This window comes from Protopterus annectens, chromosome 15.part0 (genome assembly GCF_019279795.1).
Source record: "Protopterus annectens isolate FY-2018-M chromosome 15.part0, PAN1.0, whole genome shotgun sequence".
Lineage (NCBI taxonomy): Eukaryota > Metazoa > Chordata > Ceratodontiformes > Protopteridae > Protopterus > Protopterus annectens.
This window is the reverse complement of record NC_056749.1, coordinates 57,946,763-57,963,207: the sequence shown is the minus strand read 5'-3', so window position 1 is coordinate 57,963,207 and position 16,445 is coordinate 57,946,763. Positions and strand designations below refer to the sequence as shown.

The window sequence follows — 16,445 nt, the reverse complement described above, 5'->3', positions numbered from 1 at the left end:
GTCCTGTGTCATTGTGTAGCTTTAATATTATTGTAGTGTCCACATTCAGGTTATCTTCTAGTCCTGTGTCATTGTTACGTAGGTTTAATATTTCTGTAGTGTCCATATTCAGGTCATCTTCTAGTTCTGTGTCATTGTTACGTAGCTTTAATAGTTCTGTAGTGTCCACATTCAGGTCATCTTCTATTCCTGTGTCATTGTTATGTAGCTTTAATATTTCTGTAGTGTCCACATTCAGGTTATCTTCTAGTCCTGTGTCATTGTTATGTGGCTTTCATATTTCTGTAGTGTCCACATTCAGGTTATCTTCTAGTCCTGTGTCATTGTGTAGTTTTAATACTTCTGTAGTTTCCACATTCAGGTTATCTTCTAGTCCTGTGTCATTGTTACGTAGCTTTAATATTTCTGTAGTGTCCACATTCAGGTTATATTCTAGTCCTGTGTCATTGTTACGTAGTTTTAATATTTCTGTAGTGTCCACATTCAGGTTATCTTCTAGTCCTGTGTCATTGTTACGTAGGTTTAATATTTCTGTAGTGTCCACATTCAGGTCATCTTCTATTCCTGTGTCATTGTTACGTAGCTTTAATATTTCTGTAGTGTCCACATTCAGGTTATATTCTAGTCCTGTGTCATTGTTATGTGGCTTTAATATTACTGTAGTGTCCACATTCAGGTTATCTTCTAGTTCTGTGTCATTGTTACGTAGCTTTAATAGTTCTGTAGTGTCCACATTCAGGTCATCTTCTATTCCTGTGTCATTGCGTAGCTTTAATATTTCTGCAGTTCCACATTTTGGTCATCTTCTAGTCCTGTGTCATTGTTATGTAGCTTTAATATTTGTGTAGTGTCCACATTCAGGTGATCTTCTAGTCCTGTGTCATTGTTACGTAACTTTAATATTTCTGTAATGTCCACATTCAGGTTATCTTCTAGTCCTGTGTCATTGCATAGCTTTAATATTTCTGTAGTGTCCACATTCAGGTTATCTTCTAGTCCTGTGTCATTGTTACGTAGCTTTAATAGTTCTGTAGTGTCCACATTCAGGTCATCTTCTATTCCTGTGTCATTGCCTAGCTTTAATATTTCTGTAGTGTCCACATTCAGGTCATCTTCTATTCCTGTGTCATTGCGTAGCTTTAATATTTCTGTAGTCTCCACATTCAGGTTATCTTCTAGTTTTGTGTCATTGCGTAGCTTTAATATTTCTGTAGTTTCCACAGTCAGGTCATCTTCTAGTCCTGTGTCATTGTTACGTAGCTTTAATATTTCTATAGTGTCCACATTCAGGTCATCTTCTAGTCCTATGTCGTTATGTAGCTTTCATATTTTGTAGTGTCCACATTCAGGTTATCTTCTAGTCCTGTGTCATTGTTATGTAGCTTTAATATTTCTGTACTGTCCACATTCAGGTCATCTTCTAGTTCTGTGTCATTGTTGCATAGCTTTAATATTTCTGTAGTGTCCACATTCAGGGCATTTTCTAGTCCTGTGTCATTGTTACGTAGCTTTAATATTTCTGTAGTGTCCACATTCAGGTTATCTTTTAGTCCTGTGTCATTGTTACGTAGCTTTAATATTTCTTGTGTCCACATTCAGCTTACATAGCTATTGAGCTGCAGTTTAGTAATTGGTGTAACATTAATAACAGTAGAGAAAGTAACTGTCTAATGTTTTCTGTTTGATGCGTCCAAAAATAATTTTCAGGGTCTGTAATATTCAGTTAGACTGCAGCATGTTTACAAATAGGAATTCTCTTTCTTCATGATTATTGCATTATTATATGATCATACAGAGATAACATAGGCAGATCATTTAATAAAATATCAGTGGTATGTGGTATACACCCTGCTTTTCTTCTTTTGCACACACAGGAATCCACATGCCCACAAGAGAAACTGCACATGTGGACTGTTGTGGCCAGCTTGTTATGGTTCATATGTCTTTATTCCTCCATTTTTGTGGTTCATATGTCTTTATTCCTCCATTTGTATGGTTCATATGTCTTTATTCCTCCATTTGTAGTGGTATACACCAAGTTGAGTACTTCTGACTCACTTTCATTAAGGGCAAAGACCATGCTGGTGGGGTCAGGAATGTCAGACTGAGCCAAATTATTTCCTGTAAAAACAGAACTAACCAAATTGTGAAGGACAGAATACTAAGGCTCTTGCTATGTTTCAACCTGTAAACACAGGATACTTGTTTTAGTGAGGCAGACACTTCACTGTGTCAGACCAGAAACAGCTGAGTAAATATTGTTCTCATAAAATAACAAAGACACTTAGCTGGCAAGATAAAAATGTCGATGTTTGTGCAGATAATGAGAATAGCGATAGGTTTGTCTTGTGCACGCAACGTTTGTGCAGCTTTTGTGCACCAGCTGAACAGGACAGTTTTGCAGGCCATTTGTTTTAAGAAAACAAAAAATGTTAATATATATCTTTTCACAATTTCAGACAGGACGAATCTTGTATACCTGCTTCCAGTCCGTCCAGGCACAGAAGGGTTCAGAGTAAGTATTGTTACAAGAAAAAACTGAGTTGGTTTTCTGTTGAAGTCATGTGTTATCCCCTATTAACTTTGAATTTCTACATTTCAGAAGCAGGTCGTTTAATATTGAATGTCTCCTTCCCTCTTTTATTTTGTGTTTATTTTAACTAATTTGCTGTGTCCAAAAGTGTTATCACCACTGCCAGGTAAATATCAGGCTTTAGAAGTAACCCTTTTTTTGGATTAGTGTTGTCGCCTCACAGCAAGAGGTTCTCCTGTTCGATTCTTGGCTGGAGCGCCTTCTGTGTGGAGTCTGCATGTCCTCCCCTTGGTCGAGTGACATTAAAGACATGCAGGTAGGTGTGTGCTTGAATGGGCATGCCTTCTTTGAAGGTTGGGTGTCGGGCTGTCAACTCAGCACCGTAAAAATCCACTGCCAATCATTAGCGGACAGAAGTTCCGCTGTGGCGACCCCTAACCGAGAAAAGCCGAAAGAAAGAAAGCGGTTTGGAATAGTGATAAGGGAAGATCAGCTAGGCTTCATGTAGTTTTTGACCTTAATACATTTACACCCTTGATAACAAGACTTTGCAATGGATGAATAACTCAAAATGCCTCCTTTGTCAGTCTGGAATCACACAGCCATATGTAACGTACTAGATTATCCACTCTGGTCTTCTTGCTCTGTGTAAACATATAAACTACTTTATGTATCACAACTACGTACTTTTCTTTTTTTATCTAAATTTCAAATCAAACTCCATAATCAGTAATTTCAAATTCAGTGTCAGTATAGGTGTTTGTGGAGCAGTAAACATGTTATTTTAGCAGTGCAGTTTTAACCCTTATCATATAGATGAGCTCTGTAGGGCTGCCTGCCAAACAGGAAAATATTCATAATAAAGTCTGTTCTGAATTTTTTTGTCATTAGCACACCACCTTGAGAGAATGGAAATGATTGTATTGTTGCTAAGGCTGGAAATGACCCAGGTCATAGTCCCTGGCCTAGGTCACCAAGTTCCAGTGAGAACAGTAATGCAGCACATTACACAACTTAACCGGGGCAGCCTCTTTGGTATTATTTGATGTTACTTGTGTTACACAGGCCTTCCAGTAAGTGATCCATCACCATAAGTGCATTCTCAGGATATCTTGCTGAACAGAGCAGGTAGATGAATAAACTGAAGTGGCTTTGGATTCCAAGGGGAAGTTGAAGCTTTTTATATATGTGGTAGTTGTATTCATTAAGATATTCAAAATTAATTCCAGAGTGGCACTCAGAGGTTAATTTCTTTTTAGTCAATACTGACCTTTGACATTGCAGAGCCTCTGGCAGCACGTTAGAGTAATACTTTGGAGGTGGCAGTGAGGGTTTTGCTTAAGGGTTGCCATGTTGCAGCACTGAAGTAAGATTTTGTAGATTCCCTGGAAGTACATACAACATTTAATCAGTGAAGGCTGCTTCGTACACATGAACTAATGATGAGTCCGTTCCAGGAAGCTGATTATGTGGTTTCAAGTCTCTTTGACCATGGTATGTGAAGGTTGCTAGGCTGCATGTTTTGTGCGGTCACTTAAGTTAAACGTCATTACTGTCAAGGATTTTCAGCATGTGGAGTGAATGATGAACTCTAGTGATGCTGTTTTTGAACATCACTGGTAATCAGGATTTGTATGGAAACCAGCTGTAGACACTGATGGTTAGTAGTGATCAAATTTTGGATTAAGCACGGTCTTTAGTAATGGTGTAATGATCAGTAGATGTGTTCCCCATTGTGTCATGATTACATAGTTGTTTTCGTGTTGGAAATTTTGTGAACTTGAAACGCATGGTCTTTTAATCAATAAGGAAGAGAGGACATTGAATTTGTTGCCTAGAATCAGTTAATAAGATGAAGAGTCAAGAAGCACATCATTTACTGGCATTGTAGGTGATCAGTTTAATGAGTGATGGTCATTGGATATGGCCATGGTCAGCGTTTACTTGGAGAACTCACTGGTGCAATTTGTCCAAGTCTTTGGGGTTTTTAATACCTTGATGGGAATGGCTCACATTCCTAAGTCAGAGTACAGTTAGTTCATGAAATTAGTATTGTTTCAGTCTGTGTTAGCCAAGACTGTTCTTCTCATCACCCACAATGTCCTCAGAATTGCCGCCTCCTATAAATGTAATCCATTGCTCTTGGTTGTCTCCCACATTTGTCATTTCTGCCTGCAAATCCTGATATTTTATGACTTTGTATCTCTCTCTTTCCACATATGAGACTGTAATGACTGCATGTAGCAATTTCAGTGTTCGGTGCGGTTTGTCTTTTTTCCATGGACTGCTGCATCTGGTTTTCTTGAATCTGTTTTTGAACTGTTGGTAACGATGATCTCCCATGTGATATAAACTTCATTATTCCCAGTAATGCTTTGCAGTTCATGTTTCCAGTGCTTCTCGCTTACTTTTAAGTTGTAGTGTGTTTAAAATCTCCAGTGCAATGTTCTTGTTAAATTACTGTGTCTTGTATGTCGTATGTTGTCCGTTATCCTGGTCCAGCATTATTAGCCTTTCATTTTGTGCGTTCAGTTCACCTCCCCTTCTCCATTCCTGCATCAAATCTTGGTCAACATGAGGTTGTTAAGGACATTTCTGTTCTTGTCACTATATCTATGGCTTTTCCAAGTTTCTTTTCTTCTTATCTGATCATTTCCTTATAGTCATTCTTTTCTTTTTATTTTTGTCATATTCAGTTGCTCACTGAGTTTTTTCTACTTCTGGTTTGATTTCTATTCCCACTTGATACCGAAATGTTTCTACTAAACTAAGCAGAGATGTCATCTTAGGCTTCTTCTCCTCACATTTAAAAATTTTAATTATGTTTGGATTTGGTAAGGTTAGCAGATATGTAAGCAGTCCCACAATTGCAGATATATATGTCAATTTTGAGCAGACCCATACCTTCATTAGAGCGAGAAATATATATAATCTTGGTACATGATAATTTTTATATATAATTTTATGGCATGAAGCATTTTTTTTCCCAACTGATCCAATACTTTTTTTGTGGACAGTCAGTCACCCCAAACTGTAAGCTCCAGTAGGAAGATGTAATTGGTTTATAGCTTTGGATTTTATTCCTAGATGCCAAGGCAGTTTTCAGTATTACTTCGTCTTCTGAAGTATCCCTTCCTTATTTTTATTCTTGTCATCTTTTATTGCCAGTCCTTCATCTCTTTCCAAATATTTATACATGCCGTCCTGTTCAAGTTCCTTTATATCACAGTTCTACATGCCGTCCTGTTCAAGTTCCTTTATATCGGATTTCTTTCCCAGACTGACATTTTCTTGGTGCTGCTGTTTTCCTGTTTTAAACAATTCTTTTGTCATTTATCAAGACCAAATGACATTCTTATATCATCTGAGAAAGTTTTAGCCACTTGCAGTTGTACTTTCAACTCCTCATCTGATGTACTATAAAGACATCCACAAAAAGTAGATAAGGTTGGTTTGTGGGAGCGTGTTTGTAACCAAGACCTAATTTGTTAAGTAAACAGCTTAAAGGGTTAAAGGCAAGACAAAACAGCAGCAGTAACAAAGAATCACCCTGGAACAGCTTCCTTTGAATTTTTTTATCCCTGGGATAAGAATTTGCCCTTGGTCATTGTACAAACTAGAAACCACAACAAGACCAAAATACTGGAAAGCAGTCCAACAGCCAGTGAAAAGTACTGTGAAATTTAATTGGAAAGATTGAAAGATTAAGCGCTTTCATCTGACTATAATGTTAGACTTCATCAGAATCAAAAAACATACATTACCCAATTCAAATATTCGTGGAACAAGTCACATGCCAAAGTAAAACCAATCACAGACTACAGATGACTAAAAAATGAAAATGTACATTTAAATATTTAAATTTGTAAATGTCCGCCCCCCCCCACTTCCTCCAAGCAAGCTCTTAATATACATAAATGTCATAATAATTTAAACAACATAAGAACGTAATCTTAAAACACTGGAAATAGAAACATTATCATTTAAACCTGGGAAGATTGTGGCATTTAATTTTAATTGCCACCACAATTCACTGGATTGTATTAAATCTTCCTAAGGTCCCCCTCTTCTGTTTTTATAATCCATGTCTATAACAAACAATTTAAACTGCTGGTCCTAAAACTGAAGAATGTGCTGTATGTTGAACTGTACTTGTTTTTTTTTTTTTTTATATCCAGAGGGTGTTCATAAATTTGGTCCCTTAAACGTTTTTTAATTTTTGCAGTATAGAAACCTGTGCAATGATGACACACAGCAGCATAAATCACCCCCATGAAATTACAAGTATAGTGTTTCTTGGCAAATATTATTTTCTTATTGATAATTAACTTATTTTCTAGTATATTTATACTTTGGGGGCAAGATCCACAGTTTTTTTACTACAATTGAAAAAGTCTGTTTCATTTCTGTCAAAAATATCTTTAAATGACCTCCGTTTTCTAAAGACAGTAGTTGGGGCTTCACCTAAAATGTCTGTTAAATTGTTAAAACAAAAGAAGATATTCCAGTTTTTGTTTGAAATCCAACCAGTGTGTGAATGAGTACCAGCATATGTGGCAGCAAAAGGTTTAGAAGAATCATTCACCTTTGATTCCTGGTTACCCACCAAAATAAAGGTTGAGAATTGTATCTCAGTAGGGATTCATACATTCCTTCATTTCTTTTTGAACAAACTTCCATCATTATGTCTTGAACTGCATTTTCAGGGTAGCCCTTTGATATAAACATTTGTTTTAACTTGATACACTCGATGTGGAATTGTTCTTCCTTGGGCACCATTCGGGCTAGTCTCACATACTACCCTTTTACAATACCCTTTATCTGGTGTTCCAGGTGACAGCTGGAATAATGTAACATACAGTTTGAATAAGTGGGCTTTTTGTAGATGTTACTGGTTAACCTTTGCCCACTGATGTCAATTCAAATTGTTACATCTAAATAGTGAATACAGGTGAAATTATAGGAAAAGGTAAACTTAAGAAGGGGGGGTAATATTTAGATAAATAAGAGTTCTTCAGATGTTCTTCGTGTTTCACTGTTGATTCTTTAGAGGCCAAAAAAAGCAGCAGAACGGTGTCAATAAAGGCAGTCTTCCTAAACAGTGGTATCAACCAGTAAATCCAAGTCCCAATTCCAAAAGTATTGGATAACCTTATATTAGTATAAAAACAACAACAAAATTTAGCACTTTCGTCTCCGCACCGGAGACCTCTTCAGAATCCATTCATGAATGCTTCCAACCCTACATTTATATGGAAGCCCATTAAAACCAATTACACAATAAAACAATAACACAATTAATTCAACAATCGGTTCAAAATCTTGATCTAGTAGGCTGGCCTTGTAAAGTACAAGTTTGTGAAGTAACCAAATATACACATCCCCAGAAAAACTCCTTTGAAGATGTAATAAATAAAAATCTTAAAAATACAATAAATAGAATTAATAATACATATGTAAAAATAAATAAATACTGTATAGTATGTATATTTTTGAATAAATTATTTAAAAGTGTATATATTCTAAAATCTTTGCACAATAAAAATATTAAAACCAATGTATTCTATCTGGTTAATATAAATTGATTATATGATAGGTAGTGATGGGACACCCTTGTATATGGAATGTGTGATAATTACATATGTATATACATATAACACCTTGTAGTTACCAATATTGTAAGAAAAATGAAAAATGATACTTGTATAGCAATCAGTCAGTAAATAGATGAATAAATAAATACAGAATACATAAATGTATAAGAAAAGGAATCAAGTTATGTTTTGTTTCTTTTGGGGTCTTGGGATAATATTTTAAGCGCTGGTGTAATTGAAATATGATCATTCAAACCCTTACCACTGCAATCATCCAATTTTAACTGCCAAATCATTTCTCTGTATTCTAATTTTGTCTCCCAGTCTCCCCCTCTCTCAGCACGTTCCACCTCCTCCAGGACCCAAAATTTAAAATTGGCATCTTGACATGTAAGTGAGTGTCTGTAAAGGGCATTATTTACATTTTTACGATTAATGTCCCTAATGTGTTTGTAAATTCTCCTCCTTAAATGTCTTTCCATTTTGCCTACATAGTAAACCCAACAAGATTTACAATATGCTAAGTGTACAACTCCTTTTGTATAACAACTACTGTACTTTCTTGTCCTTAATGTTGTCCACAAACTGGGGACTTTTAATTCCTTTTCTCCTGCAATAAATGGGCATTGTGGGCACCTACCACACCTAAAGGTGCCTCTTTTGCTGATGTTGTTATTACTGTTGTTGTAAACTGCTTTTCCATTTTCTTCATCATAATTCTTTTCTAAAATATTTTTCAAATTTTCATTTCTCCTGTAACTGTAAGTCAGTACATTCTGAAAAACTGTGACTCTAATGGGCATGGATTTAAACATTTCCCATGTTTCATTTATACATCTTTTAAGCTATTCCATGCCCTTGTAATATGTTAGAGTCAGCTATAGTGATGTTCCTGTCTTGTCTTTGTTATTCTCTGTATTTGTCGTGTTAGTCTGAATCACTTCATTTCTGTCAAAAATATCTTTAAATGACCTCCGTTTTCTAAAGACAGTAGTTGGGGCTTCACCTAAAATGTCTGTTAAATTGTTAAAACAAAAGAAGATATTCCAGTTTTTGTTTGAAATCCAACCAGTGTGTGAATGAGCACCAGCATATGTGGCAGCAAAAGGTTTAGAAGAATCATTCACCTTTGATTCCTAGTTACCCACCAAAATAAAGGTTGAGAATTGTATCTCAGTAGGGATTCATACATTCCTTCATTTCTTTTTGAACAAACTTCCATCATTATGTCTTGAACTGCATTTTCAGGGTAGCCCTTTGATATAAACATTTGTTTTAACTTGATACACTCGATGTGGAATTGTTCTTCCTTGGGCACCATTCGAGCTAGTCTCACATACTGCCCTTTTACAATACCCTTTTTCTGGTGTTCCAGGTGACAGCTGGAATAATGTAACATACAGTTTGAATAAGTGGGCTTTTTGTAGATGTTACTGGTTAACCTTTGCCCACTGATATCAATTAAAATTGTTACATCTAAATAGTGAATACAGGTGAAATTATAGGAAAAGGTAAACTTAAGAAAAGGGGGGGGTCATATTTAGATAAATAAGAGTTCTTCAGATGTTCTTCGTGTTTCACTGTTGATTCTTTAGAGGCCTCCTGCAGGGCCGCAGTTGCTGGATCTGTGATTAGGAGGCATGCCTGGTTAAAGGAACAAAATTTGCCTGATCATGTTAAAGCTAAATTGCTAGATGCACCTTTACAGCATGATTCTCTGTTTGCTATTAATGCAAAAGAGGTTTTAAAGAAAATGGAAGACAAAGCTAAGTCTATGCAAACTGTTAAAGACGTCTTACAAGTGCAGCCACCAAGATTCAGTAGACACTGGCCTACAAAAAACTGGTCCTTTCCTGTGTCAGTCAGAGCTCAAAGGGGCAAATCCAGATGCCCTAAGGGTTCCAGGTACCAGGCCCAAGACTCGTACAGGTCAAAGAAATGGGGAGCATCCACCTCCAAATCTGGAGGAGATAAAGCGCAAACCTACAGAAAGCAATTCCAATGACTTCCCTCTGCCTACACCAAGCACTTCTCTTTTGGCAGCACCCATAGGGGGAAAATTAGCACTTTTTGCTCAGAATTGGCAGTTAATAACAGAGGACAAGTGGGTACTAAACATTGTATCACAGGGATGCAGATTCCATTTCCACACTGTGCCAATGGCAAATGGTTGGCCAGATCTGCCAAAAAATCAATGGGCAGAGGCACAGAAACAGGTTACGTCCCTCATGGATATGGGGGCCATTCAGACAGTACCAGAACAGGAAAAAGGACAAGGTTTTTACTCAAGACTGTTCTTGGTACCCAGAAAACACAAGGCCTGGCGGTCAATACTGGATTTATCAAGTTTGAACACATACCTGGACATTCCAAAATTCAAAATGCTGACTTTGCAGCAGCCTCTGCCCATGCTGGGCAACAATGCTTGGCTGGTGACTTTAGACCTAAAAGAGGCATACCTGCATGTCCCAGTAAGACAGTCGTGCAGAAGATACCTCAGATTCAAGGCTGGCTTAATTCATTACCAATTCTCTGCACTACCCTTTGACTTGTCTACTGCGCCCAGGGTCTTTACAAAAGGCCTGGCACCAATAATTGCATTTTGCATACAAAGAAGTATTCAAATATATCCTTACTTGGATGACTGTCTCATTCAAGCAGAGAACAAGGACACTCTTCTTCAACACCTGGCGTTTGTGAAAAGACTTCTAACATGCCTAGGGTACACAATAAATGAAAATAAATCACAGCTGGTACCCTCTCAAAAGATAACATTCCTGGGTGCAAGCTTGAATACAACTGCCCAGATGGCTAACCTCACACCAGACAAACAAAGGCAACTGACTATTTACTTCAAACTAATGGCAACAAAAACCCAGTCTTCTGCAAGACAAATTCTGCAGGCTCTGGGCTTCATGGCATCCTGCATACTACTAATTCCATATGCAAGACTGCATATGAGAAAACTTCAATGGTACCTAAAAAGTTTATGGAGTCAACATTCACAGAGTCTGGAAGCAATGATTCCTCTCATTCCCTGCCTGCAACAGGAGTTTCTATGGTGGGCAAAGGCTTGTCACCAAAACATGAGACGGCCCTTCACTCTACCCCCTGCCAGCCAAACCTTAACAACAGACGCATCAGATTATGCCTGGGGGCCCACATGGCAGGAAGATGCATTCAGGGCATATGGGCACCAAAACAAATGCATCTACATATCAACCAGAAAGAGATGCTAGCTGTTCAAAATGCCGTAACGGCCTTGAAGGACTTACTTCATCCAGGGCAACTACTGATAAAGACAGACAACACCACAGTCATGTGGTATGTAAACAAGCAAGGGGGCACACACTCATACCCCTTTTGCAGATTAGCCATGGCACTGTGGGACACAGCCTTGACCTACCAAATACATCTTCAAGCTCAATTCCTGCCAGTAAAACAAAACACTCTGGCAGACGATTTAAGCAGAAACCTTATGGATCCTCACGAGTGGAAAGTAAATCCACAAGTCTTCAGCATGATAACAGAGAAATGGGGGAGCCCAGACATAGATCTATTTGCCTCTCCTCAAAATTATCAATTGAAAAGATTCTGCACAAGGACTTATCACAGACAAGCATGGAAAGTGGATGCCCTATCAGTTTACACCTTTCCTCCTCTACCTCTTCTACCCAAGGTCCACCTGAAAGTCAGACAAGAGAAGCCAAAGATGATATTAATTGCCCCGGACTGGCCCCGCCAATACTGGTACCCAATCCTAAGGAACTTGTCTCAATACCCTGCTTGGACCTTGCCTCAAAGACCACAACTCCTGTCCCAGCAAAACAATCAGATCCTGAACAATCGACTACAGACTCTGAACCTGGCAGCATGGCTAATCATGTAATCATACAAACGACACCACTCAGTAAAGCTGTGATGGATGTCATTTTGGAAGCCGGAAGACCTAGTACTAGAAAATCTTATGCTGACAAATGGAAGAGATTATGTGCTTGGAATCAGGCACAAGGAAGTGATACAGCAGAACCACATATTCCTCAGATATTACAGTACTTAACTGAGATGCTTGACTAAGGCCTATCTTTCTCATCAATCAAAATCCATGCCTCTGCCATTTTGGCTCATTACACTACAGAGCCACCAATCTTTTCTCATCCTTTACTAAAGTAGTATCTTAGAGGAGCCAAAAATTTAAGTCCTCCTAGAAGATCATCATTACCTGCATGGGACCTCAATTATGTGTTGGAAAAGCTCATCCTGCCTCCATTTGAACCAACTGCTACAGCTGATATTAAGTTCTTATCATGGAAGACAGCTTTTCTACTAGCAATTACTTCAGCAAGAAGAGTTTCAGAGCTACAGGCCCTCATGGCTGTAGAGCCTTTTTATCGTATTTTACCCAGACAGGGTGTCTCTGAGGACAAATCCTACTTTTATGCCTAAGGTGGTTTCCAGTGTGGCTCTTAATCAAACAATTTATCTGCCAACTTTTTATCCAAATCCGCAGAACAAAGGGGAGAGAATTCTGCATTTCTTGGACGTACACAGACAGCTATGATTCTACTTGAGCAGGACTAAAGCTTTAAGAAAAACTGAGCAATTACTAGTGTCATATGCTGCAGGATCAGAAGGAAAGGCTATTTCAAAGCAGACAGTTTCAAAGTGGATAAGCCACTGCATCCGTTTCTGCTACTTACACCATGGTAAACCTGTGCCCAAGGGCATTAGGTCTCATTCCACCAGAGCTGCAGCTACTTCAGCAGCTTTTCTCAGAGGAGTACCAACCAAAGACGGTCTAGAGGCTGCTACTTGGAGTTTTGTTCACACCTTTACAAAACATTACCATTTGCCTCTCTACTCTATGTCCAGGGCAGGTTTTGCCACTGCAGTGCTGCAGGGCCTTATAGCCTTAACTAATGCTGTTTAGCTCCAGCCTTCCAACCATAGCTTTGGGATTCTACCCAAATGTAATGACTGCAACAGTGAAACACAAAGAACATAGTACAGTTGTGTACACTTACCATAAATGTAGATGTTCGAGTGTATTCACTGTTGCAGTCCGGGTTACCCTCCCGCCATCCCCGTCATTCTAAAGTTTATCTTTCCTTCTCTATCTTCTACAACCTATGTGGTGTTTTGCTTGTAGATGAAGGTAAAGTTTATATTGATGCATGTATATATATATATATATATATATATATATATATATATATATATATATATATGTATATATAATATTGCTACCTTTTTGGGGGCACCTGACATCTGGGGCAAGAAAAACTAAAGAAAATGGCGTCGGCTGCATGTTTTATACCCCTGTCGACCTGACGTCTGCAACTGACGCAGGACCCAAGACTTTGGAATTCAGGATGACTGAGGGCAACCTGCCAGCAGGATAACCCAAATGTAATGACTGCAACAGTGAATACACTCTAACATGTACATTTATGGTAAGTGTACACAACTGTACTTTTCCTCAGCTGATCCTTTCCAGATGATAAAAATATCATCCAGGTACCGGACATAAAGGAACCAAGGCGGGAATCAAAAACATTGAAAATACATTTCTTTTCCCCATTGAATTAAAACTATGTTGGCAAATAAGGGGGCACATGCTGCCCCTATAGCTACCCTCTTCTGTTAAAAAAAAAAAAAAAATTCCCCATCCAAGAACACCGATGTTTTTGAGTACAACTTCCATAAAGATGTCACAAATGTCAACCTCATTCTTACAAAAGTCAATCTAATCGGTCATGAAACCATTCTAGCCCCACGTTGTAGGGGATTACATTAAACAAATTCACCACATCCACTGTTAGGAAAAACATACCAGGGATAACATTTACATGTTTCATTTTGTACAAAAAGTAATCTGCGGTGGTGGTGCTGCGGTAGCGTTGTTGCCTCACAGTAAGATGTCCTGTTCGATTGTCAGCTAGAGTGTTTTCTGTGTGGAGACATGTGTGAATGGGCGTACCTTCGTTGAAGGTTGTGCGTCAGGGCCGGTGATTCAGCACATAAAAATCTACTGCTAATCATTAGCGGACCGGAGTTCTTCTGTGGCGACCCCTAACCGGGAAAAGCTGAAAGACACAACAACAACAACATTTTGCACAAAAAGTCCCAGGAGTCTTGACATAAATGATGTAAAGGTTTCAGGAATTTTTTTAACTTTAAGTCAACGTATTTGGAAAGGGGGTGTGTCTTAGATTTGACAGCATTAACTACTGGTCGAATGGGAGGGATCAACCAAGTCTTTATGCAGGTTAAGGATACTGAAAATACTTGGAACAGCAGGAAACTTAACATTTAAAAAGAAAACTTATTCAGGTGAAATTTGACCTTGCATAACTAAATCTTCCAAAATGTAATACATTTTTGTATATGAGACATGCATGGCATGCAAGGTTGTTGTTTCATAAACGCCAGTGTTATTCAAACGGTACATTCCAACTACACCCCCACCCCCACCTTTGTCAGGTTTCATTAACCAGATCGGATTGTTCTTAATTAGGTGGAGGAGAGCACCTTCAGCTTTAGTTAAATTAGAATACTTAACCTCACTTCTATCCAACAACTTCCAGAACTGTTTGATAGTGCTTCTCAAAAAAATAAGTAAGGGCAAGGGTGGATAATAAACACTTCGCCTGATCAAACTGTTCTTTATAAACTCAACTTTATTTTCATAAAGAATTATAATCAGGTTCAGTCTTCTCAAATATAATTTTAACTCAATGAGTAATTTCAAGCAGTTTAACATGACCATTGACTACAAAAGTATGCTCCTTGCTGCGTAAATTAGCATGTTCTGAACCCATAATGCAGTTGGTAAATCTGAAAAAAAAAAGAAGTCACCTGCTGAAATGTTTATAACAAGCAGTCCTGCTTTAACCACATCTTCATCATCCATGTTTACTGCCCTTTCCTTTTCCTTGCAGTAATCCTGATGTTGGTTGTGTTAGTGCCAGTTCATTTCTCTCCAGTTTGGATATGGTAAATGTCGTAGTTGCTGATTCTGATTCCTTATCTGTTCTGAATGCCTTAGGGGAACCTGGCCTAAAGGGGAAGAAACATTATTGTTGGTGTTGACACACCCATTTTGCAGCTGGAGGATTGAGCCACACCACCAAATGACTTGGGTTGAGGATAAGCAAAGCCCCTTTTGATATTCTTCCTGATAATCTTTCAGTTTTCTATTTTTTCTTAATTTACTATCCCCAATGACCCTGTCAATTTTCATGAACATGTTGTATTGATCCACATTAAATTGAAATGGTAGCTGCGATTTAATGGAAGAGTTTAGCTCTGTTGCTTCTTTCATGATACCTTCAATGGCCCAGGTATTGTGTTTGATAAGAAGTTCAATCAACTCAAACCCACATCTATCAAAATTTTAAGTAACTCTTGATGCAAAGCAGAGTTCAATAACATACCCGTTGGAAATTTCTATTACCTTAATCCTTTAGGCACAGTTCTTTACCTTAGACATTCCCTAAAATAATTGTTTTCTGATAGCAATTTCAGGCACTTGAGTAATAGATTTTCAAGCTGTAGAATAGATTGACTTTACAGTGCCTGTGTGGTTTGTACGACTCCCTGAGAATACTACTTGCTTATTGAGCAAAGCTTGTCATTTAAAGATGTTTTTGACAGAAATGAGAGAGACTTCTTCAGTTGTAGTAACAAAATGGAATGGATATTTTAAGTGTGGATTTTGCTCCCAACATATACATATTCTTGAAAATAAGTTCATTATCAATAAGAAAATAATATTTGCCAAATACTACTAAACTTGTAATTTCATGAGGGTGATTTATGCTGCTGTATGTCAGCAATGCACACATTTCTATAATGGAAAAACTAAAAGACAGTTAAGGGACTGAATTTATGAACACTCTCTGGGTATCAAAAAATAAAAACAAGAACAGTTCATTATATAAGCACATTCTTCAGTTTCAGGACCAACGGTTTAAATTTTTTGTCATAGACATGGTTCATAAACATAGAAGAGGGGGACCTTGGGAAGATTTGATAGAATCCTTTGAATTGTGGTGGCAATTAAAATTAAATGCCACAATCTTCCTAGGTTTAAATGACCATGTTTGTATTTCATGTATTTTAAGATGACGTTCTTATGTTTAAGTTATTATGACATTTATGTGTATTAAGGACTTGCTTGAGGAGGTGGATATAAAATGTGTACAGTTTCATGTTTTAATAATTTGTAGTCTGTGATTGGTTTTAATTTATGCGACTTGTTCTGCAGATATTTGAATTGGGTAATGTATGTGTTTTGATTCTGATGAAGTCTAATG

General features: G+C 37.8%; 1 protein-coding gene across 4 annotated transcripts in view; it reads left to right on the top strand.

The window, feature by feature from the left end:
* Positions 1–16,445, top strand: part of BRCC3 (BRCA1/BRCA2-containing complex subunit 3) — a 1,142,218-nt gene that overhangs the window by 640,783 nt on the left and 484,990 nt on the right. For all 4 annotated transcript variants that reach the window (XM_044057507.1, XM_044057509.1, XM_044057508.1 and 1 more), the window contains exon 5: positions 2,460–2,515. In XM_044057507.1, the coding sequence (XP_043913442.1) occupies positions 2,460–2,515 (56 nt within the window). The remainder of the gene's footprint in view (positions 1–2,459; positions 2,516–16,445) is intronic.